The sequence below is a fragment of the Rissa tridactyla genome, chromosome 13 (assembly GCF_028500815.1).
Source record: "Rissa tridactyla isolate bRisTri1 chromosome 13, bRisTri1.patW.cur.20221130, whole genome shotgun sequence".
Taxonomy (NCBI): domain Eukaryota; kingdom Metazoa; phylum Chordata; class Aves; order Charadriiformes; family Laridae; genus Rissa; species Rissa tridactyla.
In genome coordinates, this window is record NC_071478.1 from 12,199,155 (window position 1) to 12,226,822 (window position 27,668).

General features: G+C 44.2%; 2 protein-coding genes across 10 annotated transcripts; one reads left to right on the forward strand and one right to left on the reverse strand.

The window, feature by feature from the left end:
- The first annotated feature begins 760 nt into the window (after nt 1–760).
- C13H12orf43 (chromosome 13 C12orf43 homolog) lies at nt 761–27,499 on the forward strand. 6 transcript variants are annotated; one of them, XR_008469134.1, is made up of 10 exons: nt 761–1,069; nt 1,463–1,508; nt 2,230–2,328; nt 2,995–3,068; nt 3,385–3,475; nt 3,897–4,268; nt 18,204–20,822; nt 24,041–24,170; nt 24,921–25,001; nt 27,363–27,499. XR_008469134.1 is itself a non-coding variant. In XM_054219428.1 (7 exons), exons 1-6 carry the CDS (start codon nt 937–939, stop codon nt 4,243–4,245), a joined length of 792 nt encoding a protein of 263 aa, XP_054075403.1. In that variant the 5' UTR covers nt 761–936; the 3' UTR covers nt 4,246–4,268; nt 24,041–24,203. The 6 variants fall into 6 exon arrangements, 3 of the variants coding, with proteins under 3 accessions (XP_054075403.1, XP_054075402.1, XP_054075401.1); XR_008469133.1 differs by lacking the exon at nt 27,363–27,499 and having other exon boundaries at nt 24,921–26,206; XR_008469132.1 differs by lacking the exons at nt 24,921–25,001; nt 27,363–27,499 and having other exon boundaries at nt 18,204–18,393; nt 24,041–24,203.
- On the reverse strand, nt 5,375–22,415 carry HNF1A (HNF1 homeobox A). 4 transcript variants are annotated; one of them, XR_008469131.1, is made up of 11 exons: nt 22,081–22,415; nt 14,855–15,054; nt 13,779–13,965; nt 13,221–13,459; nt 12,281–12,438; nt 10,243–10,444; nt 8,762–8,953; nt 8,356–8,477; nt 7,917–8,058; nt 7,475–7,630; nt 7,188–7,325 (listed from the first exon to the last, which is right to left on the reverse strand). XR_008469131.1 is itself a non-coding variant. In XM_054219423.1 (10 exons), the coding sequence occupies exons 1-10, from the start codon at nt 22,413–22,415 to the stop codon at nt 7,198–7,200; spliced, it is 1,905 nt and encodes a 634-aa protein (XP_054075398.1). In that variant the 3' UTR covers nt 5,375–7,197. The 4 variants fall into 4 exon arrangements, 3 of the variants coding, with proteins under 3 accessions (XP_054075398.1, XP_054075400.1, XP_054075397.1); XM_054219423.1 differs by lacking the exon at nt 7,475–7,630 and having other exon boundaries at nt 5,375–7,325; XM_054219425.1 differs by lacking the exons at nt 7,188–7,325; nt 7,475–7,630; nt 8,356–8,477 and having other exon boundaries at nt 7,923–8,058.
- Nucleotides 27,500–27,668: the final 169 nt, after the last annotated feature.

A 27,668-nucleotide genomic window follows, 5' to 3' on the forward strand; every position in this document is an offset into this window, starting at 1 on the left:
CTTAGAACAGTCGTTATTGTTTGGGTGTCAGGATAACTGAAGCGATCGGAAATGAAATACGGTTACTGCTGTAGATGACATAGCCAGGGAACATTTCCACTGGCCAGTGGTAATTTTGTCATTTTATTTATGTTTTAAGCCTCAGAAGAATGGAACAATATTACTATGCATTTCTATAGTGACTTTAAGTACCCCTGTTCCACTTCTAGCAAGTGAAAATGGAAAAGATGCGGAGACAGGCAGTGAGTAAGACTGGGTGAATGGAAGGGGCAGTGTACAAGAAGAAAATGAAAATTTTAATCTTGTTTACAGCTAAGGTTAATAGGAGGGGAACAGAATTACTTAAAGCAGTGGGTCAGTTGGAGAATATACGTGGGACATCCAGATTTACTCCCATTGGCAAAGAATAATTACATTTCCCCTGCCAGAGGTGGGGGAATTAGATGCTTTTTGCCTGATCCGTTTTACATATCTTAATGAATCTTGTGTCTCTCATATCTTTTTTTGCCTGCTTTTGAGGGATAACTTCTTACCGCTGATGGATCCCATCCTCCCTCACGCTTCCATGGCGGGAGATCTTTGTGCTTTGTGCTGACTCTCCACCAAAAACTTAACATTTGAGCGCTGTCAGTCAGTATTTCTGAAGCAGTGAAATTACGATATGCAGGCTGATACAAAGAGCCAGCATAAATACTCAATTTTTTCACAGTTCTGCATACGACACCCGGCTCCTCGCCGTTCACTCATTCCCAGCCGTTCTTGGTTGTGGGGAAGACCTGGGGGAGGCCTCTTTCAGGGAGAAATGAGGAATGTGGGGAGCCCCGCCGCCGCCATCTTGTGGGAGGCCGCCCCGGAGGACTACAGCCCCCAGCGTGCTTCGCGCGCGCCCCCAGGACTACAGCGCCCAGCGTGCCCCGCGGCCGTCGTGCCTCCAAGATGGCGGCGCCCAGGGGCGACTCGGGCCCTGAGACGGACACGGACTCGGACAGCAGCGGCGAGGCGGCAGCGCGGTTCCGGGAGGCCGCCTGGGATTGCGCTGCGCAGGCGGCGACGGTGCTGCTGCGCGGCGGTAAGGGTCGGCGGTCAGCTGGGCTCTGCTCTCTCCTCCCCGCCGGTCTGGGCCGAGCCCCTCCTGCCCCGGGGGAACGGTGGTGAGGAGGGGGAACGCTCTGCCTTTTCGGGGGCCGCCGGCGCCCAGGGGAGCCGAGGCGGGGCTCTGGGACGGGGGCGATGCGCGGCTTCCCGCCGGGACCGGAGGCCCTTCCCGGGCGGGTTGTCTGCTACAGCCCGGCCAGTGGGAAGTTTCCTTTTCCCCAAAAACTGTTTCTCTCCGAAGGTGGGCGTGGATAATCATTATTCTTTCAGGCATGATTCTTTATGCTCTAGAAGAGGTTTAAGAGGTCATTAAAGAGGTCCTGGTCGCAGGTCTTTTAAACTTGCCTTTACCTTCTTCCTTTGCCAGGTGGCTTTAAAAAGGATCGGTCACAGCCCGCTCAGCCTAGCCTAAGGTATTTTTGCTTCTGGCTTCAGACTTATGCTTCACTGAAGAAAAAAAATAATGGATGTTATATTTGTGCTACTTATGGTTAATGCCTTCCTACTGGAAGGGCCTGTTCTGTTTTAGGAATTAGTCCAACTGTAATCTGAAATGATGCTTAAATGTGAAAAAGCTAATAGTTTTTTTCAGCATGTTTCTCATCCCTCTGGCAGCGGGGGAATATAGAAGTTGAAAACTTACTACTGCTGTCAGTTACAGCATTAGTTCTAGGTGTCAGAAATCTCCCAACTCTGCAAGTGTCCCGTGAAGGAATGAGTACAGTTACATATAAAAAAAATATTTATCTTCAAAAAATAATTTGCTGTCAGCCAGGCAACTTAATAAAATCCTTTCTCCTGGGACAGGTTTTGCATGAGTTGTGGCAATGTACACAGGAACTACATGCAAGACAAGGGATGTCCTGATGTAATTTATTTGCTTTTGTAGGCTATTTTGATGAGAAAAATCACTCAATTACTATATATGATGGAGATGGCTAAATAATGTTTAGCTCTCTCTTGGGAACTGAATGTTACTACTGAGCTATTTTCCATCTTTGTTAGCAGTCTTTCCTATCAAGTATAAATGGAGTACTAGAGGGTAGGAGATTTTACCGTCCCACATCTCCTCTTTGGGCAAGAGCACCGGATGTTGTTGGCCTTGAAAGAGGTAACCATTGTTATTTTAAACAGGCATGAGGTGAATGGCCATGATGAGGATGGAAACGAGCTACAGACGACACCAGAGTTCAGAGCACACGTTGCGAAGAAACTAGGAGCAATGCTAGATGGGTATTGGCAAGCGATACTAAAAAAGTTTGTTCTATGTGTCAAATACGTTGATGCTTTTGCGTGATAAAAACAAGAGATTCAAGATCTGAGTGCAACCTGGAGAAGTCATTTCTCTTATTGCTTCCTTCATTCCTGTATTTAATGCAAACTTCCAACGTTATGTGAACTAACGTGGGCCATGTGCTGTGCCCCTCTGGTAAAGGCTCCCTGCGCAGCACTGCCTGTCTCCATTTCCCTCTCTGGTAAATGGGTTGTGGGGAGGAAAAAGTAAAATTTGTGTGCTTTAGCGCTTTCATCATTTAAAGGCCAGCATGAGAATCTTTCATTTGTTCTTACAACCGAAACCAATGCCTGATTCAAAGTTGTGCTGGCAGTATGCCTCTGACTGGGCTGCTGCCATCTTTATTTATTGTGTAAATATGGCCCTGGAGAACTAGAATTCCTGGTGTTTAGACTTGGCTTTAGAAGCGCTGCTTCTAAGTTATTCTTGTGGCATGCATTGCTAAGGAGAGAAGGCATGGTCTACTCTGAAAGCAGGGAGGCGAGATAGCTTCACTAAGGAAAAAAAAGCTATGTAACATCTTAGAGTCTTGTTTCCTAGAAATACCCAACTTCGGTGCAGTTTGCACAAACGTGTCTAAGATCTGACTGGGTTTTTCTGTTTAGTTTCATCACTGTCTTGAAGGACTCATCAGGACCTTCACAAACTTCTGTGCAATGGTCTGACTCTGGAGATGATGGTGAGTTGTAGTCACAGCCATTGTGGCTGTTATGCGACGTTAGTTAAATGATGACAAGTGGGATGGATCCTGTCTATTGCTGGTTGTACACCCAACTGACTAAGCATTTGCAGTAGAAGAATTTCTGTTAGTGCCCATGAAGGCTGTTACTTTGAAGCTGTGGTCTCTGAGACCTGACTCCTCTCAGTCCCCAATAATTCCTGTCAGGCGCTATAGGGATACAGTAACAGCAGTGAGGCTTCCCAGGGAGATTACTGTTGATTGCTTTCACCTCTATTTTATAGAGGTGGCTAAAATTCCCTTATACATATTTTAGGATTTCGCCTCTTCTCTTCCTCTGTCCCGGGAGACTGTGGGAAATTGGAGCCTTGCCCTGCAGCAAAGAGGAGACAGCCGTCTAGCTCCAGGTGGGGTGTTGTCAGCTGCTTTGCTCATGAACTACTATTGCATCCCACATTTTAGAGGCAGCTGAGACTCGCAGGGGAATAGGAAGCTGAAGAGCTTGAGAAGTGTGTATTTATGACTCCTATATTTGACTAAAGCAGATATTTTTTGTTTGTTTGTTTCTCTCTTTTCCTTTTTTTTTTTTTTTTTTTTTAGTGCTGAGGAACTAGAAATGTTTGTGGGAGGTGTTCTTTCCTCTCCTAGTATGTGTAAAGATCACCTCATCCTTCAAACTGGTTAAATACTACCTGTAGGTATTGGAGTCTTGGAGCCACTGGGTGTTGGTCAGTTGTTCTCATCTTGGATTACTCTGCTGTTTTGCTCTTTGGGTGAATTCAAGGCAAAAGCGTAATATAACTTCCTTCCCTTTTGTTACCTTTCCAGTGACACGGACAGTGACCAAGAGTGGCAAAGGTACCAAGAGGCTGCTGTGTCAGCCGCAGACATTCTGAAGCAAAGTGGTTTTCCTGTGCTGTCCCAGGATTCCAGCCGGGATCAGAGTCAGGGTTACGTAGAGCACAGCCAGAAAAAAAAGAAGAAAAAGAAAATTGGGGGAGAGAACAATATTCAAGGGAAAATAATATACTCAGCAGAGTGTGACCAGATCAGCAAAGATTTGCCACGGTTGGTGTCTGTAAATGGACAGCATGAAAGACAGGACAGCAATCATACAGAGAACTCAGCGTTGCCAGGAGTCATGAAGAAGAAAAAGAAGAAGAAAAAAAGAGAATGAAGATTTTGCTCTGTGAACGGCAGGTGGTTATGATGGATGAAGGATGCTGGAAAAAAACTAAGAAAAAGAGTTGCTGCAGATGAGGGAAAATTAATGGGCAAAGCTTCTGTTCTAAAAGCTCAGTGGCCTGAGAGTCTAATTAAGTGACTCCCTATGTTGTTGGCATCCCTTGGGGAAGGGAACATTGTTCTCCTAGCACAGCAGTTATCTGTGCTGCTCCTTATGCAGACCTAGGGTAAAAGGATTAAAAACTGTGTGCAGATTTGCATGACAGAGGGATATAATCATAGCTGCATCCCTCCTGGTCTGTTCCTTCACATCATGAAACCAAATCTTGTGCCCTGGAGAAAGTATATGATGAATTGAATTTGGTTTACATGGCAACAGGTGATCAACTCCTTTTTCTGTTTGCCGCCTCCTAGATGCCTACTAAGAATAGCTCCAGCCTGTGGGAGACTCATTTATCAAAAGCATCCTGTCAGATATCAGGGCCCCCTTATTTTTTTTCCTGTGATCGTCATAACAATCTGTTGTTGAAACCTGCCGTGTTACTAATCCCTCTGTAATCTGCACCTCTCCAGGGCCCCTGCATTAAACAGTGTGCAGTGAGCTTCAGAGTTGTTATGAATAGGTAGTTCTGTTCAAGTTATGTCCTTTGAAATTTCTTTTCATGTATTTTTTTTATGGCATTTGTTATTAAATTCTACTACGCTATTAGTCTTATTTAATTTGGGAGGTTTTGAACAACAGTGGCTTTCTTGCTGTATTCCGATGGCTCCCCCAGCAGAGATAAGGGTGGCTGAAGACGGCTCTTTAGTTGCTTGGTGATCAATGCTGTGAAATTGCTGTGGGAAGGACTGAAATCTTAACTTGACAGTCCCTGTGTCTCAGTCCTTATTTTGGCTGATTATGACTTTTATCTCTCTGAAATACAGTGGGTTTTGGTAGTTTTCAGTATGGCTCTTAGTCCATTTATACTTTAGTTCCAGTATTTCAGGAAACGACCTGTTACTGGATAAATACTCTTCTGTTTTTAAGATTGTTGGGTTTCAGTAGCTCTAACTCATCTGCCCTATTCAGGAGGCAAGAAAGCCAGATTAGAGAAACCAAAATAATGAACTGTTGCTCTCTGAGCGTGGGAAAACCCGAGATGTTTTCTTTCCTACTGCTGTTTTTTAATCAAGAAAATACAGTTGGCATCCAAAAATGGAAAAGCTAAGTAGAAAATTGGCTTGTAATCTAACTGAATGCTCCAGCAGAAATTACTTGTTTTACGTAAGGCCAGTTAAAGCTTCACTATATTGAAGCTAGCACCTGGGGTTTCAAAGGCATAGTGGTCTAAAAATTATCCTTTGACTTGTTTTATGATGATTGTTTTTATGCTAAGTGGAAGTTGTATGTATTTGCAAGTGATGCACATGGTAGATTGGGAAACAATTATAGGATAAAATTCCTCACAGAATCAAGTTACTTGAAATTAGTCTCTGATGGTGGATAGTATGTAGAGGAAGATCATATCAATACAAACTGTAATGGACATCTGCAATTTTGAAATTTCCACATATAATTTGACGAGTTTGCTGTTGGGCTTTTTCTGTTTAAATTCTCCCTGATATCTCAGCCTTTTAAGATGAGTCTTGAGCACTTCCTAGTCTTGAGGATTTTTGTCCATTTCACAGTTGAAAGAATAGCTCTGTTTCGGTCACAGTGACAAAAACATGTTAATTAGGGCTTTTTTCGTGTTTGGCTAGTGACATATCAGTGATGTGAAGGTTGAGAGTAAATAGCGAAAAGAGGAATGATTAGAAGAGGAATTATATAAGTAGATCCTTAGGGCTAAAAACCTTCACTTAGTGCAAGTAAGACTCTTAGACCCCAGGGTAATTATTTGCATATCAAGAACTACGAAATCTAACCTACAGGGAAGCTAAGAATTAAGCGTGTTCTGTAAAATGAATCCAAGCTGATGTCTTTATAGAGAAAAATGGGAGGATGTTCTTTGTGGAGCATGGGAACCCCCCAGGTGTTGTGCAGTGTCAGGGACTTGTGGAGAATGCCATCCCCCAGCTCATTCCGCGACACATGAGATGAGAATCCACGTGGTTAATGCAGGGAACTGGAATCTCCTTGCTGCTGTTAAACTTTAATTTCTGCATTTAAAACAAAGCAGACCTATATCAAAAATAACCAAGCCATTTCCACTAGGACAGCATGATTTTAAAGCAGGTCATTTTTAACTGAGAATGTTTGGTATTTTTGTAGTTAAGTAAAGGATTTCTAGCTTGTAGTCAGTGATCCCATACTGACAGGTTTGTGCCAAGCCATTCCTGAATCTGTTTCTTGGTGAATTTCCTTGCAATGGGGAACCAGGTTCTCTCACTCTTGCCTCCAAGATACTATTGTTTCTCATAGTTCCCATTGGTGCTTCTTTCCAGCAAAGGAGGTGGGTGTTTTAAAGATGGTGTCCCTTCTTTGGCAGCTCAGCTTTGCTCTTTCCTGCACAGCTTAGTCTGGTGTTCACAGGTTTGTACAGGTCCAGTTTGACGAAGGCTGAGCAGAATGAAAGTCCCATCCATGCCCTGGCATTTTTGCCGTCTTGCATCCCATCTCTTGATGGGATTCCTTCTTGGGCGGACACAAAAGGACATCTGGTCGTTCTAGGCTGGCTTGTGGTGTTTGGGTTTGCTTGGATTTGCTTGGATTTTTTGGGGCAGTGGATTTTAGCAGTGCTGGCTTCATCTTTCCATGGCTTCTCTCTTGAGCCTGAGACATCTTCTCTCATGGAGGCAGCTGAGTAAGGGATTTGTATGATGCAGTAGGGGATGTAGATCAGCTGAGCGCAGAGCAGCCTTTCCTTCCCGTGGAAGGCAGCGGTGACAGTGATGGCAAACACAGTTGGAGTTGCACCTGACAGGCTGGTCATGGCAGTCACCCTTGAGCCTGCTGTCTTGGTTACTGAGTGGAGGATGCCATCTGCGTGGAGATGAAGGTCTCGATGACATTGTGAGTGGATGGCAGCAGCTGACTGTGGCTGTTGGTGGAGTCAGAGCTTTGGTACAGCACCAGGCTGCTGGAGGACACTGTCAAAGACACAGACAGAAGTTAAGTACAAATTCTTACTGCTGTCCTTTATCTTGTGTGCACACGCTCACGTTTCCAGCATGACTAAAACCTCCCGGCATGGGGGCATAACTACTTTTTTTTAGTTTGTGTGCCATTATATACCCACCTCAAGTACAAAGCTGGCCTGAAGGTATTGACAGTGGCAGGGAGTTCAGATTTGAGGATTCTAGATTGTTAATATCCTAGTTCTTCTCTTAAGATCAGGAAGATCCAACTGGAGTCTTCACAAGGGTGTCTTGGGCTTTTCAGCCTTGAAGACTACCTGCAGGATTGGCTATGCATGGACACTGATTTTTGTCAGTATTTTTAAGGTTATTTTCCTCCCTAGATTCTGAAGAAGGGTCCCATTTCCACAGTCTGGCCTTACACAGCCTGCACAGACTGTTCTGAATCTTTCCCTTGTACCAGCTTTTCAATCCACCTAAGACACTGGTAGAACCCTCTTAGAGAATGGTGAGCCCCAGTTACCATTTTCTGTCTGGGTTTTACAGTGTTGACAAGAGAAATGGCAATACATGATTTAAGATAACGGTGGCTGCTGCTCTTACCGGCAGGGCTGGAGGTGAGGCGAGGGCCTGGCTGAAGGTGCTGGATGGTTGTGTCTTGGTTCTGTAAATGTATCGTTGGTGCCTGCGACACTGGTGTATGCATCCCAGACTCTGTGTGAGTCTCCGACTCAGATGTGAATGCCTAGAGAAAAGAAAGTTAACAGTGCCTGGTTTCCACATCCCTTCTAACAGGCATGAGAGAAGAGTGAGCAGGTGCTGTTTCCAAGGAGATTAAATCCTCCTTGATGACACAGTGAAGAGCTTGCTCTAATGCCTCCAGTATTGCAGCTAGTACCAGCAAGGTGAGGAGATAAGAAAGATCATCCTGCTCGGATGGCATAAACCACACACCCAAAAACTCTTTGACAGGCAAGGAGGTACCTGCAGACTGGTGCGGTTCTAAGGTTGGGGAACAAAGGCATGTGCTAAAGGCTGTTACCTGTTTAGTTGGTGTCAGGTTAGTCAGGGCGCTGAGATTGGCTGTATCTGTTATCACCATGGTTTGTGGTAAGAGGCCTGTATGTGTGTATTGGGCCACTTCAGACTTGGGGCCGTAGAGAGCTGTGCATGAAAGAAAACAACATCATGTGGATGCTGGAGCTTTGCATGAGGCTACTTTGGCTGAGTTGTTCTCCTCATGCACGTGGACCTGCTGTTTGTCTCTGAAACAGTGGGAGTGGAGGGACAGGGAGATGAATGCAAGAAGAAAGTAATTTCGTAATTAAAGCAACAATAATAGAAGAGGAAAATAGAGTGCTGCAAGCCCACGGACCCACAAAATGCTCCAGAACAGAGCCTTTTTTTTTTTTTTTTGTTTGCTTGAGCAAACGAATTCACGTTCTTACCGTGAGGGTTCTGTATCTGGGCCATGGTAGCCATGAAGGGGCTCTGGTTGATGTGGCTCTGGACCTGCTGCATGAGGGGCTGCTGGTAGGATGGGTGCAGTTGCTGGGAGAACTGGACGGGCTGCAGGGTAGTGAGGCTGCTCCCCATGCTGTTTATTACAGGCACGCTCTGGGGCTGGGTTGAGGCCAGGCCTGAAAAACAAGGACTGATGACAGTAGTGTCATGTACTATGGGAGGAACGTGGCTGCTCTGCAATAGGGGCGTCTGAAGTAGTCATCGTGGCAGGCCTGTCGTCGCAGGGTGATTTCAGATCCTGCTTTTCAGGTGTTCTGTTTGTTACCTGTGATTATGAATAGAATTCATGCCTGTGAAAATGAAGTGGTGATGTGCAAAACGTGCAATGCAGACAGGTACCATAAAACCTCCTCTGACTTCCAGTGTTTGTTCCTGTGTACATCCTTGTGTACCAGTATAGGTCACTTTCCCATTTAGTGACTTCCACTGGGGAGGCCTTCCTTAGAAGTAAACTCAGAGCATCATCTCCTGTCCACTTTATTTTATTTTTCTTTTATGAAGCTGTTGGCAGCAGAGGGAACTATGCTGTAGCTGTCCGGCCACATGGAACGAAGGTTAAGCTCATTTCACTTGGGCTGCCAAGTTACGGAATTTGAACCAGTGAGAAAGAGGTAGAAGGTTTCACACAGTAGTACCCATTTCCCACGACTGTCCAGACCAATTCTTGTAAATCAGGAAGTCTCTCCAGCACTGAGAGACTTCCACTGTGTGGAAATCTCCATTTTTTTTGTTTCTTTGTTTGCACAAAATTAGAACCATATCATAATCTTGGGTATAAATGAGGAAGTGGAAATTAATTCACAGCTGTCACCATGGAACAAAATAAGGCCTCTTTCTTCCTGGGAAGAAAGCGTAAGAGTAGTGTATACATTTTATTTTTTTATCTAATGAGATGCAGTTTGGCAGTAGACTAGTCTTGTAGTGAAAAGAAATCTCATACAAGTCCAGAAGTGAAAAATATTTTAAAAAATAGTAATTACTGCTGTAGGTTCCCAAGGCATATGCTGTTCTTTGCAGGAAGTAGAACAGGATGTTTTGGCTTTCAAGCACTATGAATATGCTTCAGTTTTCATACTTTTAAGGAAGCATTACATTTATATTTAGTAAGATGTAGAGCAGCAAAACAAAACATTGGCATAGGAATAGATTGCAAAAGTCCCTTTCTCTTAAGATGTGGATTTGTGTGCAACTTAATTCTAAAATGAGTAAGGAACATTGTCCCTCAATTCCACTGTTACTTGTAAGTAGTGCTGCTGAAGTTCCTTAGTGCTTGCGATAATTTCCCTGGGTTCGTATCACTGACAACTTAGTACTTTTTGTCTCTGAAAATGAGGCAGGTAATTCTAACACAGATAGCTCTTTATCTGAATCCTGATAAGCAGAGTCATTACAGAACGCTACTCACCTATCACCAGGGTGGAGGCACCTGTGTTGGTGAATGCTGGTCCTAGGGATGAGGTCTCGCCAGCTCCAATTGCCATTACACCCGGCAGTGATGCCATGATAAGGTTCTGAGTTTGCTGGCTCAGTGCATGTGGATTTTGCTCTAGGCTGTGCAGGGCAGTCAGGGTGCTGACAGGAGGGAGAGTTCCTCCAGGACCTGAGACCTGTGTGAAAAGAGGACTGTGAAAATGCCATCTGCAGGAAATTGAGTGTGGCGAGTCCCAAAGCTGTAATAAATGTCCTTCTCCCTCTTCTGACCTGTTCTGACTGCCTGCTCACTAGAAGGACTTGACTTGCTTGTCTGGAGTTTCCCCATGCTTATCAATTAACTAGCAAAGGTCTGCTGTTGAAATACTTAGAGTAAATCCTTGCTGTTTTAGTTCTTTCATGTTTAAGAAATCATAAGGGCTTTACAAACAAGAACGAGATTAGTCCCACTGCATTCTCTGTAGGGAAAGTTTATCTTCTGTTTTACAGCTGAGGGTAGATGATGATGCTCAGGTAATTTTACACGGTAACTTTAGCTACAGAGTTCACCACAGAATTCAGGAGTTCCTCTTTTCTTGTTCACCTTTTCCTCCGAGAAATTACTGTAACTTCATGGAATCATCATAGAATCATAGAATGTGTTGGGTTGGAAAGGGACCATTAAAGGTCACTCTGCAGGGAAGAGAAACTTCCCTTTCTCTGAGGAAGTGTCTTTTATTGGCCAGTGAGTTTTCGGATTGAGATTTTAAAGGAGTTGCTGAAAAGTTTCCTTAGACCTTTTTCTTATACAGGCTGCATTACCTGGCAGTTGCCCACTGTTAGAGGGGAAATGTACCTGGTAGACAGGACTGTTTTGTGCTTGGGTGTCTCACTGATTCAGTCTGTCCTTGAGTCATTGAGAAATTTAATAACTTGACTGTTTTCTCAGCCTCTGAAACGAACCATGTAACCTGTGTCTATGCTCTAATGGGGTTTTGAGTTTGCAAGGCCCTTTGGAGACCTGTAGTTGAAGTACTGTGGAACAGCAAAATAGCATTCTAATAATTTGGCTGACAGAGAAAGTTCAATACCTTTTATTATACTTTTTTTTCTCCCCTTAGACAAAAAGCTGTAAGGAATCTCTAGTAAGAGTAACGACCAACAGCTTAAACGGCAGGACAGATCACCTTTATCAATTTAGAAGACAGCTGTAGAAGATTTTCAGCATCTCATGAAAGACTTTTTCTTCAGGAAGAGACCAGAAAGCCCGCAAAGCGAGTGACTGACCGACGAGATCTAAATTGAACTAATTTATAGTGAACGTAATTTTGCCCCAGGCCACTATGTGCTAATGCAAACTTCTTCCAACTGTTTCCCTGTAAGCAAGGGAACATGTGCAAACTGGAAATGATCAGTCATGTAGTTCTAGTGCTTCGTTACTAATTGTCTGGGAAAAGGTGTAGTCAAATCTCAAAAGGAAATTTACTTTGAGAAGGCAGATTGCTACAATCTAGATATCCAGTGAATGTCTCAATGGTACGTGCTGCATACAGGCTCTTGGGCTTTATTTTTACAGCTAAGATAGGTGTAAGTACGGGTCTGTGTTCTGTTAATCCCATTGGTGTCTGATCAGCTATCTTGAGATGTGCAGAGTTCAAATGAGAGTTGGAGACGAGATGACGAGAATCTCACTGGGGAAAGGAAGAGAGAATGGGGTTTCCTGGGAAGAAGGAAATCATGTCATACCTTGCACTCTGTTTTTTCAGAATAGATTGTTTTGACTTATCGTAAGCAAATGCCTACACTGCTTGCTTTCGTGCTCTAATACCTGCCCTCACCAGTAGTCTAGAGGGCACATGTATCTCAGAGGGCTCACGTTACATGGTCAGTGCAAAGGGGCTATGTAATATCTCTATAAGAAGATGGTTTAGAGAGTATTCTAGGAAAATCTCCTTCTGAATAGTCCATATTGTGACCACAGGCAGAGGACCTGATTTCCTCCAGTCATCAGAATTTAAGTATACATCACTTACCAGCTTAGTGTCTGTGCTCAGTAGGTTCTGGCTGGGCTCCAGTCCAGGGGGAGAAACCTGATGCAGGATGGTTTGGGTGGTCACCATGGAGCTGTTCCCATGGTGGTTGCTGCTGGAGGACTCTGCCTCGCTGGCTGGCTGCTGGTTGTACCTCACTCCTGCATCACCACAGGGGGGAAACAGGTTGTCAAAAATGAGAAACTGAGAAAACTTTGTCAAGTGCTAAATTCAGTTTCCTTCGCAGGCGCTTGCGTTTAGATATTTAAGGCAGGGACAAGGTGGGTACTAGGGGAACTGGGAGAACAGGCATTCTTGCCACCCTGCCCTGGCTTTCCTCTGTAACTTGGCACAGCTGCTTCCTCAAACACTGACTGAGGTATGGCTGTGTGTGCTGCATGGAGCAAGCAGGATTCACTAGAAACCACCCCTCTGGATGTGGGTGTAGAGAGGAGAGAGTCTCAGTGAGATCATCTCTTCCCAGAGTGACAGCAATTACCAGCTCTGGCCTATGAAGGTGAAAAAGCTCTGCTCTTTTTGGATAACCTTTCCTGATGCCTGAAAAGTCAGTCACAGAGTCTGATGGTCCTGATATTTATTGGAAACAGGACACACGTGAGTGAAAGGATGGCAGCCAGTGGATGACTCCTTGAAAGGGGATTACTGCCTGCCAGCCGTGAGGGAGTGCGGGATGTCAAAGAGTAAGTGAGGAGATTTGGCTGAAAGTTCTGTTACTGAATTTTGTCACCCTTGCTGTTCCAGCCCCTCTCCTCACTCTGAGACATGGTCTCTTTGTCACCGGTGCCCTTCTCTTGTACCAAGTCTGCTTTTTCTGTCTCTAGATTCACCTCCTAAAGGTCTGGACTTGCGAGATAGTTTTGGTGACTGAGTTTGGGTAGGTTCACTGGTGTCTCTTTCGGATCTCCATCTAGTTGTTTCTTACCATGAACTTTGTTGGGTGAGAGAGCAGATGGTGGCTGGAGGGAGGAAGAGTTGTGAGGAGTTAGAGGAGGAGCAGGGGTAGGCTGTGGTCCACTGAAGGTGTCCATGGCCAGCTTGTGCCGGAAAGCCTCCTCCTTCCTGCGATTGGCAAACCAGTTGTAAACTCTGACCTCTGTCACCAGGTTTGAGCCCAGTCCCTGGGCCTGAGATGGGGAAACACCTCTCTGAATACACTCTGCTCTGTTGGGGGAAAGCACAAGAAGAGCCTTGCTGAGCCGGGCTTAGTCAGAGAGACAAAGTAAGTGCGCAGCCCCAAAGTGGCTGTGGTCTGGCACACTGTGTGGAAGGATCTGCCAGGCACAGCAAGACGTGAGGCATTACTGATCCTTTGTGGACAGTGAATGCTCAGTTGTGGCATTTCATTCAGACGTGGCTGGTGTCAGCGGTGATATCCACTGCTGTACCGTTAGCCTGCCTCTCATAGGCACTAGCAAACACCAAGAACACGGAGAGGCCCTGCTGTGAGCCGTCTTCCTCAAAGCCAGATAGCTATCTTTACCTGTTGCACTCTTCCACCAGCGCCTCTCTCTCTTCTTTGCTGGGGTTTTTCTGTCTCTCATAGGCTTGGAACAGGATCTGTTGTGAGGCAGGACCCCACTTAAAGCGGTTTCTTCTTCCCTTCTTGGTGGGCAGGTCATCTCCCATGGGCTCCTCTGTCAGGATACCCTGGCCAGCATGTGTGAATTCTGCAGGCACAAAGGGGCAAGGGAATTTGCTTTCTGGAAGCATTTCCAATAGTTTTGTTTATTGAGTGCCTAGCAGGCCTAGTGCAGCTTACCCCTGGAGAATATCTCATACAAGACGGAGGGTTGAATATAAATGGGTTGGAAATAAAGTTCCATAATCTGCTAAAACTGGGAAGATGTTCCTATCAGGACCATAGTTACCCGTCCTTTCTCTTGCATGCATTGCATCTATGCTCCCACCTTGGAGTAGTGAAAGCAAATGCAGCTGAGTTTAGAGTCAGCATGACCGGAGTCCTGCTTTCTAAAACCATCCAAAGGCCAAATATCTAATTTTACTTGCAACCCACCAATACAAAATTAAGAAAGAGACAGATTCTAGACGGGCTCATGAATGTAGAAGTTCATGCTGCACAGAAGGGTTCCCAGTGGGTCCCTGCAATGAAGGGGCTCAGAGGGCGTGAGGTGACGGCCCACAATGGTTTTTCACGTGAGGTGATAGCCACAGTGGTTTTTTGCAGTAAGGACAGCAGCCTGCTGCTTTGGGCAGCTAGAGGAACTGTTGCTTTAGCTGAAATTGCAAACGCATAGTTCTTGGGCAGACTGCTTTAGTCTGAGGATGGGTGTAGAACTCTTAATTGCAGGTGGGGAGTATTAGTTTGCTTCTCTCTAGCCAAATGGAGGGCAGGGTGGGTGACTGCAGGCTACCTCACGAGGAAGTGTTTTTCCATGTAGTGTTTGGTTCACCTCACCACCTAGACTTCTCTAAGCTTCCTGCTAAAAGTGGCTTTTCCTTCCATTTTTCCTTGGTAAAACAGGGAGTAAGGATTAGTAAGGGAGAGCAGAGGCCTTTATGAAATTGAGATAGGAGAACAGTTGTTGCCATACTTACGCTGGGCCACCTCTCGCTGCTTGCGGACATACCAGGTGTAGAGGGCTGCCCTTTTTTGGGTTTTCATGGGAGTGCCCTTGTTGAGGTGTTGTGAGAGGTGAGATTGGTTCAGACCAGTAGTGTCCACCACCTCACGCTGAGGGATGTTGTGCTGCTGGAGGTAGGATTTCACCATCTTTGCTACTCGCCAGGGATCCTCTCTATAAGGAAGAGAAAACACTTCTCAGGAGAGAGAGATCTGTCACCTGCACTCAGCAGATGTGGATTCCAAGGAAGTGCACTAGGACCTCCTGAGGTGCACCTTGTGTGCCAGTCATCACCATTGTATTTGGTGAGGCCAGAGTGTTAACTGAGTGCATAAGAGAAAGCTGCTCCTCAGTGTGGTGCCTTGTTCGGTTTTGACTCTGCATTCAGGGTAAAAACTGCACGGTATTGGAAATGAAGTGCAAAAGGCACTTTGATCTCCCTGTAAAAGGGGACTCTCTGGTTATTGAGGAAATTTCCCAATACGTAGCCATAATCTTGGCTGTCTGTGCTCATTTGGATACAAGGTTTTGGCCTGTTCAGTCTAAGCAATTGTCATCTGTAAATGATAGAAAGTGCTGACCAGTGATGTGAGCAAGGAATGGACCTTTCTGCTGGAAAGTAATGTGAATGTAAAGCATTTTTACTGCTAGTCAGAAATGGTATGAGGAGGGAAGTGATGTTGCGTTTCCGTATTCAGTTGGATGTTTTATGACTACAGATCTGTTTTTCAGAATTGACATTTCTCTTCCCGTTCCCTACATACCTGTTCTTCTCTATCCCCCTTTCTTTAAGGCATAGATGTTTGGGATAGATGTACTTAACTTTCCAAGATAGATTCATTGTGATATTAGGCTGAACGCAGCTCATGCCCTGATTCTGGTCCAGGTTGGGTTGCCTTGCAATAATTCAAGAAATGAAAACAAGTTTTCATTATCCTGTCACATGACAGTGACATACGCATACGTATACACCCAGCCACCCAGGATTATGTTCTTGCACATTTGCTAGTGTTATTCAAACACATTGATTCACATCTAGATCCAGCGTCTAAATGCAATAAAGAACAGGCAAACCACTAATTCCTCCCATCGCCACCCTCCTTTGGGGTAACAGCTGAGCGAATAGACCTATTTGAGACCTACTCAGAAAACTTGAGAAGCTAATCTGATTCAGGATTTCATAATGAATGTAAATCTCTGATTTTTAGTATCTCCTATTAGAATATCCATGAAGGCTCCTAAGGAAAATAGAAAAACCATGACTTTGACTTTTTTGTGTGTATTGACTTCACCAGAGCTGAAAATCACAGCAGAAATAGAAAGATGTGAAACCAGGCAGTCTGGATTCAGACAGTGCAGGAGCCTCTCTACAGAAAAACCTTCAGTTCAGTTTTAACAAAGAGCATCCTTCTGTGTTTTTCTCTGTGAAATGTCTCGTGGAAATGGTTTGCATGCTGTAGAAATACACTGGTGTCACATCCAACACCAGCATCAAAGGAGCAGTGCGAGGGGGAAGGTACCCAGTATTATGCGGAAACCGTCACAAGAACACAGGTCTGAGCAACAGGCAACAACTGTACTGTTCATTGCTTTGTTGACTCCGGAGGTTGACAGAGGCTGCAGAGTGATAAGGAGGACAAAGTCCACACCTGTTCTCTCAGTACAAACACCCTTATCTCTGTTCCCCAGCAGCCTCTCGCCCGGTGGCTGGATAGTCCAAGGAGCAAGCTCCACTGCAGTTAAAGTGTGACAGAAGCAGTGTCAGTTACAGCTTTCTGAAGGACCTGCTTTCTTAAAATAGGAACATTTGTTTCTCTTTTATGATGGGTCACTTGCAGTAGAGGCTTGTATTTTCTAGCTTCTTCCCTTAACCATCTTTGTCTTTCAAATGCCTTAAATTGGGCTGAACTTACAAAAGCATTTCTTTCCTTAGTGTGGTTTTTTTTTTTCCTCTTTTTTTTCTGCTCTCCAAACCAAGGACCAGTCTGCTCCCTTTGTATTTGTGATAGTCTAGCCAGCACCTGCACCCTGAATTTGTTACACAAGTCCCTATATAAAGGAGAAAAGGCTCCAACGTGGAACCTCTGGTCTCTTAGATTTGCGTTCTGGCTCAGATGGGAAGAGGAAGGACTGGGTTACCACTGATGGAAACCTCTGTTACGTGTTGATTTCCTTCCTGCACCCCAATCATGAGTCACTTTGGCCTCCCCTGTTGAGACCCTCACTTCTTTGTGATAGGAATAAAGCGGGAAGTATCTGTGAGTCTCTTCTCGCAGTGGCTGAAGCCCTGTGGTTTTTCCTGTTGTCTTTTGAGACAAAGCAGGGAGCTTTGCGAGGCAAAACAGTGCAGGGGAATCTTAGTACAGTATGATTCCATAGGACAGTCGTATGAAAGCCTAGCTGCTCTGTACATGGTCAAGCACAGGCTGTAACATCAATGCAGCTATTCCTTTAGGCCCAAGGCTCCATCACAGAACAAGTGATGGCAATTGGTCAGCTGAACCCCCGCATGAAGCATTGCCCAAATACACAGTCCCACCTGCATGAGCCTTCACCATTGACTAAAACATCATAAATTGAAACCTTCGCTCTTCCACTGGTGGTAAGATTGTTACTGACAGTCAGAGGGTAGGATTTCACCCTAGACATAGTTTTCCTGTTTGTAGTTGCACTAAAATCTCAATTGCTTCAGTGCGTCAGAACTGCAGAAATGGGTCTGCCTTGCTCCTTGAGCTCTCCTTTTCTATCTCCAAGGCTGTTTTTTGCTTTTTAGCTTCCCTTTCTCCCCAGATGCAAGTTGCCTCCCCATTCCTCTCTTATTCTTCGAAGTCTAACCTCCATCACGAAATTCTTCTCACACAGTTAGGTTTTACTTCTTCTAAGTCTTGCTCTCCTGCTGTCAGTTGCTTCTTGTCACCTGAGCATAGCCCCTGGCCCTGGCCCATCTTAGCCACAGGGGCCTGGGTCCTCTCTCCATACCAGCTTCCCATTTTCTTAGTTCTGAGGTCACTTTTTAAGGGCGTTTTCACCTCCCTTTTGTTACCTGAACAATAAGTAACCCAGGTAGTTAGTTATAAACTCAAAGGGAACAAGAGGCTGGTTGATAATTTATAGCAACATCTCAAATTTAAATGGAAAGTAAATATCAAGTTGTTAGCATTAAAGAAAACCCATTCCAGAGAGCTGGAGATGTAACATTCAGGGGACCTTCTCCCTCCTTCACTCTTCCTGACTTTTCTCTTTCTTTTTCCTTTGTTCCTTTCTTTCCCCCCTTCTTCCTCATTCTCTCTGTCTGCCCTTCTTTCCTCTTCTCGGATTCTCAGGCAAGAGAAGCCTTCATTTCCCTGAGGTGGGTTCTGAATTGCTGCTTTGGACCAGACCTTGCTTAAACAGAGGTTCAGAGTTCCGAAATGCACAGGACCATCCTCTGGCCCTTTCCTCTGGAGCCTGCTGCACAACCCTCACTGATGTCAGTGCACAGCCTGGAGCCGGGCTAGGCAGAGAGCAGGGAAGGTAAGACCATCCCGGCAGGGTTCCTTTTTATTGAACGTGGCCTGGTTTGCCTCATCTTGGTTTATATGTGGAAATGGAAGGGGTGTGGCAGCTTCATCTCCAGATTCCCCAGCCAGAGCCATTCTAAGACACTGCTTACATGGGGAAAAGACTGAACCTTTATCATTATATCTTTGTTTTCTTTTTTTCCTCATGGAAAACATGCTTTTATCCCTGCCTCCAGGGGAAATCTGTTGCTTATCTCAATTTCGTTCTTTCCTAATGGAATTTCACCCCTTGCCCAATAGGTGAATTGTTGCTATACCTCTCTCCATTTGCTGTACCTGTGCGAGTATGATCTGTCCCTTCCCCCAGGTAGCCTCTCTCTTGCTTTCTACTCTGGGGAGTATCTGGGAATTACTCCGCACAGCTCCATCTCCCTACTGAGTTATTTAATCTTTATCATAGATGCAATTTGTTTTCTGTGGGGGTGTGATCTGGAAAGAATGGTATTATTCAAACTGTAAATCTATGGAAGATCAGTGAGACAACAGAGTACGGGACAAAATGAAAGGATGTTAATTCCTCACTAAAGAAACCTATATCTGAGCTGCCTTTAGCATTTTTTTTTCTGTAGGGACAAAATAATCAATGCCCACAGGTGCACCTGGTCCTGTGGGCGTTTCTTCTTACATCCTGTTTTACTCAGCTTTGACTATTGCTTTCCAAACTGGGGTTTGAACTTAGCGGTCCTGTGAGAACATACTTGGTCTCTTGGTGCTGTTGTTTTTTCCCTTTCCAGCTCCTGGAAAGCCTAGCAACGGACACTTCCCTGATTCTACTTTCTAAGCACTGGCTGCAGTTACCACAAAGACTTCCTTGTATCACTAATAGCTGCCCACAAGTCAATCTCGCTGCTAAAATGTGGTCTACAGTATTAGACCAGGAATTGTTAATAATGCCCAAGGAGGCTTCTGCCTAGAGGCAGAACTGTCTCCATCTGGTTTCTGGATTTGAAATCCTGGTGTAGATGCTGAAATAGCTTTACAAGCATTGAAATTTTACTGTGAATCCCTGGGCACGGAGATTCTTGTCTATCTTCCTTTTATCTATTACTGGGAGTGATTTCTATTATAGACTGTTCTGCCCTGTCTCACAATATTTACAATAGTATTTTAAGGATGTTACCTTTAGGCATCTATTAATAGAAAGGTTTGTTCTTAAAAAACAAAAAAAGTTTATTAGTAGGTAACAACTGCTTACATATTATCAAACCCTGATACTGGTTCAGGTGCTTGGAATAGATTCTCAGACATACAGGTGCTTTTTTTTTTTTTTTTTTTTTTTTAACGTCTTTGACCAGAAATTTGAAGCATGTCAATACAGACTTACTATTATTTTCATTTTACCTTGACTAATTTTGATCTATTATGTTCCTCCCTGGGTATACTCCTAACCTTTTGCTGAAACTGAGGCTTCTTGTCCCCTCATACTGTCCTCAACAGAAGTGAATTTCTCTATCCTGTGATATCGGAGACTGATGAAAGAAAACTCGTTTCAGAATAAAGCTTTGCAATTAAGACCCAGTGTGAGGCTTAGGAGATCCACGTTCTTGCCCAGTCCTCTCTGCACCGTCTTAGGGTTTTTAGGTAGGTCATAGATTCTCTCTGTGCCTCAGTTCCCGTTTGTTAACTGGGAATACTGCTCAACTGACCGTCTTGAGAGAGATGTGAGACACCGCATTGGAAAGCATTAACATCACAGGTTTGCAAGAGAGGGAAGGCTGTTGTGCTGACCCTGGTAGTAAGCACAGGAAAGACTGTCAGCAAGGTCCTAGAAAGGCAGGGAGGATCAGAAACCGGAATTCATGCTGAAGTGAAGGTGTCAGGAAGGAATTCCCTCCATCCATGTGCCTGTTCCTAAATCACAGCGGATGGCACTTACAGTCCTGCTTCACCCATTCATTACAGAAAATGGGACAAAGCCGGGTGCTCTTCTTCAAGGCTTCCTTTGTGGAGATACATATGATAAACCATCAGAAGTTAATGATCAAAAAGCTTATCAGGGATTTTTCATCTATAAATTTATAAGACAAAAGAGAAATAATAAAGCCATTGGATAATTAGTAACTAGCCAGGGCCCGCCCGGTGCCACTGGGCTCAAACTACCCCAAGACCTGTACGCAGACTCAGGAAGATGAGAAGGAGACAAGGATGAAGCGAAGAAAAAGAGTGGAAGGGAGAGAGAGAACTGACCAAGAAGACAACAAAATGGGAGGGACAGCAGTGGAGACGAAAGTGAGGAGAGAAGGGAAATATGCAGAAAGAATGGGAAACAGGTAAAGGGAACAGAGGAGGTGAAAAGATGTGACGGAGCTGGAAGTGGGGAAGAGATGAGACGTACTGGGCCAGAAAGAAGACTGAATTATTGGGAATGTTTTCCCCACCCAGGTAAGAGCTGATCCAGTGGATTTTCCTCTTGTGGGTACTGCGGAGTCATCAACTCGCAACCTGCCAGGGAGCTTTTTTCTCCTAAGTATTTACAGTGAATACTAACTCTCCTCATGCTGTTTTTCTAGCTCTGGCCTTTTGTGTTGGGATTTGATGTTTGCTTCTTGTTGTTACATTTTATGTTAATTTCCTTTGCACGTGAAAGGGAGAGATCAGAAAGCCTGAGAAATTCTCTAGATGGATTTTAGTTTTAGTGAAGACTTTAAGTGCAGGATGTTACTGCATCTTTTTGCCTTCTATCAGCTTGTCATTTCAAAATACCCCCAAAACAGACAGGCAAGATTCTACTTCTGTTGTGATAGATAGGTGGGTTGGAACTGATCCTTGCTTGGATAAACCTCTTAGGTTGCTCATGAGAATTGTATCCCAGCAAGAGTCCCAAATGGGAATCCTGGTGAATGTTTCTCTGAGTTTGTAATGAGGCTTATTGGTTTGGGGAACTCTTCCTGTCTTTTGATTTCAAAAGCACTTGTATGCAAAGATGAACTTGTGCAGCCCTAAAACCTGTACTTGTTGCTGCATATGTACTTTGTAGTTGTGACACGCAGTGGATGGTAGAATAGAGCATTCTGCCCAGGTTTTAACCTCTGCATGTATTTGGTGTGCGTTCTTTCTACAAGAAAAATCCCCACTGAAGTCGGGAGAACCTTGCACTCAATAAGAATTACAAGAACAAGTTCTCTTGATTTGTCTTTGACCAATAATCTATAGCAAACCCCAGTAAAATTAACAATATTAATGTCCTTAAATATAGTAGGGAAACATTACAACTTCACTTTACCATACATCCTCAGGCAAATATAGTATCAGTTAAGAGTGACCAGCTTTTTTCTCTTTATTTTTTTTCCCCTCCCCTGATGACTGAAATTGTGAATCCTATTAAAAATTTAAATCCAACATTCAGTCAGAGAGATGCAAGTTATACAGGCCTCGGACTGTTCTGAAGCCTGATAATATAAGCACTTCAAATATGTAATCAGGCTCCATGGCTCCCTTCATGCGTTTTATGTGAGATGAAAGGAAAGTCTGAACATTTATAAAGAATTCGGGAAGTGTTTTGGGGCTGCTAGTTCTTGCGTGGATGAAGACTGTCTCTGTGCAGTTGGATCAACCGTAGATACCCGGGACACTGAGCGGAAAGGGGAAAGGAAAAGAAATTTAGAGGAAGAGCATAAGAAAGCAGCAAATCTGTCCTTACTGTAATAGTCTTTCCACCACAGCCTTCTGGTGAGCAGCCTCCTCAGGGCTCAAGTTTTCCAGCTCCTTCAGTATTGGAGGGGTAAATTCCTCCCCATCATCAGAGGTTTCATCTTCTGATAACCTGGACTCCCCCATTCCGTTGGGGAGGTTGGGGATGTCGGCACAGGGTTCCCCTTTCTCTGTCTGGAGGGCATTGATAGCGCGCTGACTTTCACTCTGGAGCATGTAGGGTTCCACTTCGCTCAGCGCCTTGATCAGGGTCTCCTTGGTTAGCCCCGACTCCAGCAGCGCTCCCAGCAGCTCCACTTGAAGATGACTCAGCTTCGAGACCATGGTCTTCAGGCTGGTGTCTCTTGGATTTGAAATTCGGGTTATCCTGCTTCCAGCTTCCCTACACCATGTTCCTGAGGTAACACGCTCGACTGTCAGGAGAGTGGGCACAGCACAGCCTCCCGCCTTTACGCCCCCCCAAAAAAAACAAAATACAAAATTGAGCCACTTCAGACCCCCCACGACTGTCCTGAGCCAGTGCTGATAAAGGGACCCTTGGCTATCTGTTTACATTGGAGCAATGTAAATTCTCCAAGGTTCATATTTATCTGTGTGCTTAGCAAGTTACTGAACTTTGGACTTCAGCACTGCAGCAGCAGTTCACAAAGTGCAGAGGGAGAGAAAGCAGGGGGAGGGGGAAAGGGAGGGAAGCAGAAGAGAGAAGGAGGGTAAAATGAAAAGATAGAAGGTCTGCAGCATGGAAAAGTAAGCTATTGAAAGAACAGTAGGAAAATGAGGATGGAGAAATGCAGCCCCAATAGTTTTAGAGAAGGAAGGAGGTGGAGGACCCAAAAGGAAGAGAGGTGTTTGGCTGTGCCCAGTTCACGAGAAGGTGCTGCTGTTGGAAGATCGCAGAGCCTGCTCAGAGCGCTGGCAGTCGTGAGGGTCAGCCAGTCTCAGCACCTGCCAAGGGCTTTGGGCTGAGAGAAGGCCCCATGGGCAGCTTCACTAGCCTTTGTGCAACCCCCCAGCAGAGAAGTGTGACTTATGGCTTTGTATGGATGTTCCCAAGACTCATAGGATATTCTGGAGCTCCATCTGACTTCTGTGGCAGAGCATCAAGTGTTAAATGATTCTTTCACTTCTGGCTTGCTGGCTATCTTGATATGCAAATCCATTATAACTTGCTATGTTTATTGCTTAATTGATGAGCAGGAGCTCATAATTTGGGGGATTACAGGGCTTGCCCCACTCAGCTTGTGATTCAAGCATGTGATAAAGAATAGCCCTGGGTGTTGGTTCATGCTGAAAGTCCCTGCCCTATCATCAATCGTCCTTCTGCTTCTGACAAGTGCTCTGAGCGGGCTTGAGGTTACCATTTATCATCTACCTCCAGCCCCTCTTGATACCAGCCCAGCTCTAAGGTTCTGCTTCCACCTGTTAGGTGACTTCCTAAACCATGCTTGCTAGCTCAGCTGGACTCACTTATATTCATTCATATGTTTATATTTCACTGCTCTATCTACTTTAAGTGGCTAAATTAGGGAATAACTTGATGTGGACTTGATGCACAAGCATCTCATGCAAATGATTCCTTCTGTGATCGACAGGAGGATTTAAAACTATTGTCCCAATGGAGGTTTCCTAGGGGCAGCTACTTGTGTCTCTTTATATGCTCCCATCAAGCCTAAACTAGGAGGAGCCTAGTAGGACTGTCCCCAAACTGAGCAGTGTCCTAAGACAACGCTGCAGAGTGACCTTGGCCCCTGTTTTCCCTTTGTGGGCACCATTAGCCATGCTCTCCAGGCTCATGCTGACGACAACGTGCTAAGTCAGCAGCTGAAGGACAGAGCTCCTTTGCAGATTGTACCCCCTGCTCCCTCCAGGCACAGCACGCTGGGGTCGGGCTGCTGGGCTGGCTGACTCTTTCAACCAGGACTCTTGTTAACTGTTCGCTTCTGTTTCAGATGGCATCTGCACCCAGAGTACCAGGTCTCCTCGCTGCAGAGAGTTAAAAAAGCTTCGATGGATACAGAAGACTCTCTTTGTGTGGCTAAAAAGAAGTGACAATTTGGAGTCCGTGTAAAAATATTTAATGTAAGAATTTTTCATGTGAACATTAGCACAAAAAGACATGTTTAGTTTCTAAAGACTTTTTCTTTTTTTTGGTCATACTCTTAGGAAAGAGTATTGTGAGCTTCTTTTGGCATTTTCCTATTGATGTTTTGGTACAATTTCCACGCATTTTATTTTTTATTACAATTTTTCTAACATCACCCCCCCTCCCCAGACGTTCTGGCTGATAACAGTAATTGTCAATTATAATGACAATATCCCAACCATGACATAGAGTTTTTGCATGATACATCCTTATAATTCAAGGATTTCGCAAACAGAGACAACAAATTGTGAGCCTCCTGCAGTATGTGACAGAGGAGACTCTGTCATACTGTGTTACTTATTTCTGTCTTCCTTTGGCGTGCTGATTTCTTTTATCTAAACTGAGATGGAAAATATTACCATTCTTGTCTAAAAGATTGTCCAGTCTATGTTCTCTAAGTATATACACACCTGTCGTACACTTGAGGGGGGATGAGGACACAGGCCATTGAGTTTAGACAAAGTACAGCAATATTTGTCAAGGGAAACTGTAAAGAGAAGAAAACATAGCAACAAATTATCTGTCTATATTGTGTGGTTTCAAGGATTCCTTATGCACTCAGAAGTCCTGTTGCTTCTGCTTGCCTTGAAGACCTTCAGCTGCAGAGGCTTTTAAAACAGGCTGTCTTGAAACCAGTCAACTTTGAAGTCCATAAAACCAGAAATGAACATCTGTTTGTATGTTAGGACCTCACTGAATGCTACAACTGGATGCCATGTGGAGAATCCTTAGCTGAATATGGAAACCTTTCAAATACTGAGGAGGAGGTAAATATTCTCTGTCACTTTATCCTGAAGGGCTTTTTCCGTTGGTCTATTAGAATTGTCCGTTTTAAACTGTTGGAGCCTGGACAATTAACAAAACAAGAAGTAGACTTCTGCACTGTCAACTTCATGTTCACTGTAACCTGCCAGACTGTGCTAGTGAATGGTTCACCGCTTCATTATGTATTTCAGATTCCTCAAGTATTTCATTAAGTATTTCAGATGCTTTTCAGTGTTTCTTAAACGTTATAAATTTCGAGCAGTCAGACTGAACGTTTGGGAAGCAGGAAGGAGACTTTTGCTGTGAATTAACCAGCACCCCTGTTTTATACCCTGGCACTAAGAATTGCAGTATCGTGTTTCTCAGATTATTACAAGTGCCGCAATACGCAGTTGAGAGGTAATAAGAATAGCAGAGGTCAAGGGTGGAAGCTGCAAAGCTTTAACCAGATAGATTATAACTCTAGTAGTAGAGCGAGAGCTAAATTGTAGAGTGCCATAATCCAGACAGCAGCATTCTCCTGTAACTGAATTGTACTTACGGATTTTGCCTTGAGGATGAATATTTGAAAGAAAAGGACTTGGTTTTGCTATACTCGTTTTCAGCTATTAACAGTGCTAAGTATATGTTGATTTCCTTAATTGCAACAATTTGCTGGGCCATGACTTGATTCTCAAATCACCCTGACTAACCTGATCTTAGTAATGGTGATAGGGGAAACTTTTGAAGTTTGAAGACACAGAGTGATACGTGCTTGGTTTTCTTATGTTTGCAGTATCAGCTTTTGTATTTTTTTTCCTGCAGAATTGCTTGGTTTTCCTTAGGTGTAATTAATGTGATGGTTGAGACCCCTCAAATTCAGTGCTTCACTGACAAGACATAAGCAGCTTTACAATGCTAAACTGGTCAGCTTAATAGCAGGCTTACGAACGATGTTACATTAACAAATCAGTTTGAAGAAATATGCCAATTAGTAATCACAAGAAGTCTGATTTCTATTTTATTTTAATGGGAAATTTAATAAAGATTATTTACTATGTCCAACTACTTTGCGTTGTCCTACATACACTTAAATACAATTTCTGAAGGGGGGGATTCTGCCCCTCTGCTCTGCTCTGGTGAGACCCCACGTGCAGTGCCGCGTCCAGCTGTGGAACCCCCAACATAAGAAGGACATGGACCTGTTGGAGCAAGTCCAGAAGAGGCCACGATGATCAGAGGGCTGGAGCTCCCGAAGCCTGACTTCTTGTATCAACACCATTCTCACCTTTGATGTTTTAATTCACTTAATAATGGATATAATTCAGTATACGTGATGAAAAATACAGTAATTTGCTGGGATAAAGCCAGTCTAACATGGCTTCAAGGAGCATACAGAGAAGGAAAAAACCCTAAATATACTCATAATAAAATGCTAGCAGAGGGAGCCTGTACAATTCCATGAACACAGTGGTAAAATTTCCATTGGCAAAAGAAACACAGAGAAATGGTTCTTTTAATAATTCTTCACCATTTTACTGTTCTTCCTGCTGAGACTGCTAAATGCTCTATTGGCCTGAATGACATTAACATCACTCCCTCCTTGAAATGAGAGAGCTGTTATTATCATGTTCACCCTTAGTTCTGTGGTTGGGGAAAAGAAAGCTACGCAAGTACCAAAACTGATTATTATTTGTGCATGGGGAGCTTAGAATCGAATGGAACACAAGGATTGTGAAAAATGTGAGATAATTGTCATTTATATGTTGTTTTCATTGGGTTGGATTTCAGTTATTTGTGCAAACCCTGAGTATCTCGGTGGGAAAGGACTCACTTGAATACATAGTTTTAATGTCCCAAATATTTACCTATTTATGTTTTGATTTATTAGTCTTAGTTGTAAATATGTGATTATAATTGAAAATGTGATTTTACAGAGAAGGAAGCCGTTTTTTTTTCATTGGTGCCTCCTTCCCTACTTTCAGTAGTACAAACAGAAGCAGAACAACCAAAACTGCCAGAGCCAAGAAATGGGGGGCAAGGCTACCTTTTGACTGAGACACTGGAATAACTTCCCAAGTTTCTTCTTGCCACTGTTTGCAGGGTTCAGTTGCATTCAGAAGAAATGTTTTACTCTTTATCTCTAAAAACAACATTTGTTAAGCTTTGGGAGTCTTGGTGAAACTGAGGCAAAGGTGTAACAACCATTAAGAACTGACGTGGATGCAGAGCTAGAAGGTGTGATAATGCCAGAGGGCATATTGGGTTTAAATTTATAGATGCTCCCTCTATATTCCTCTTCCCGTATGGGGGAACAGGACTGCGTCCTTCTTCCCAGGCATCCATCTCGTCCCCCTTCGCTCACTCGCTGTTTCTACCATCAGGGCGAGGATGAGATTGGAGAGCAGGAGCGGCTCCAGAGTTACTGAAGGAGTTTCCCACTAGGTGGTAGTGAAGAGAATCGTGTCGCACATACTGGTCAGTGCACGTTTTGATTTTTTTTTATCGACAGGAATCCCACAAGGATCTTTGAAGCAGAACAGTCTAGCGTAGCTCTGAGCTATACTGTGAAAACTGAATCTCTTGATTATTTTTTTTTCCTTCCCTTTCTGCTCATTTCCATGCTATTTGTTCCTCCCAGAACCAAGCAGGTTGACAACTATACCTGTCATGTCCTTTCCTGAAAGGTG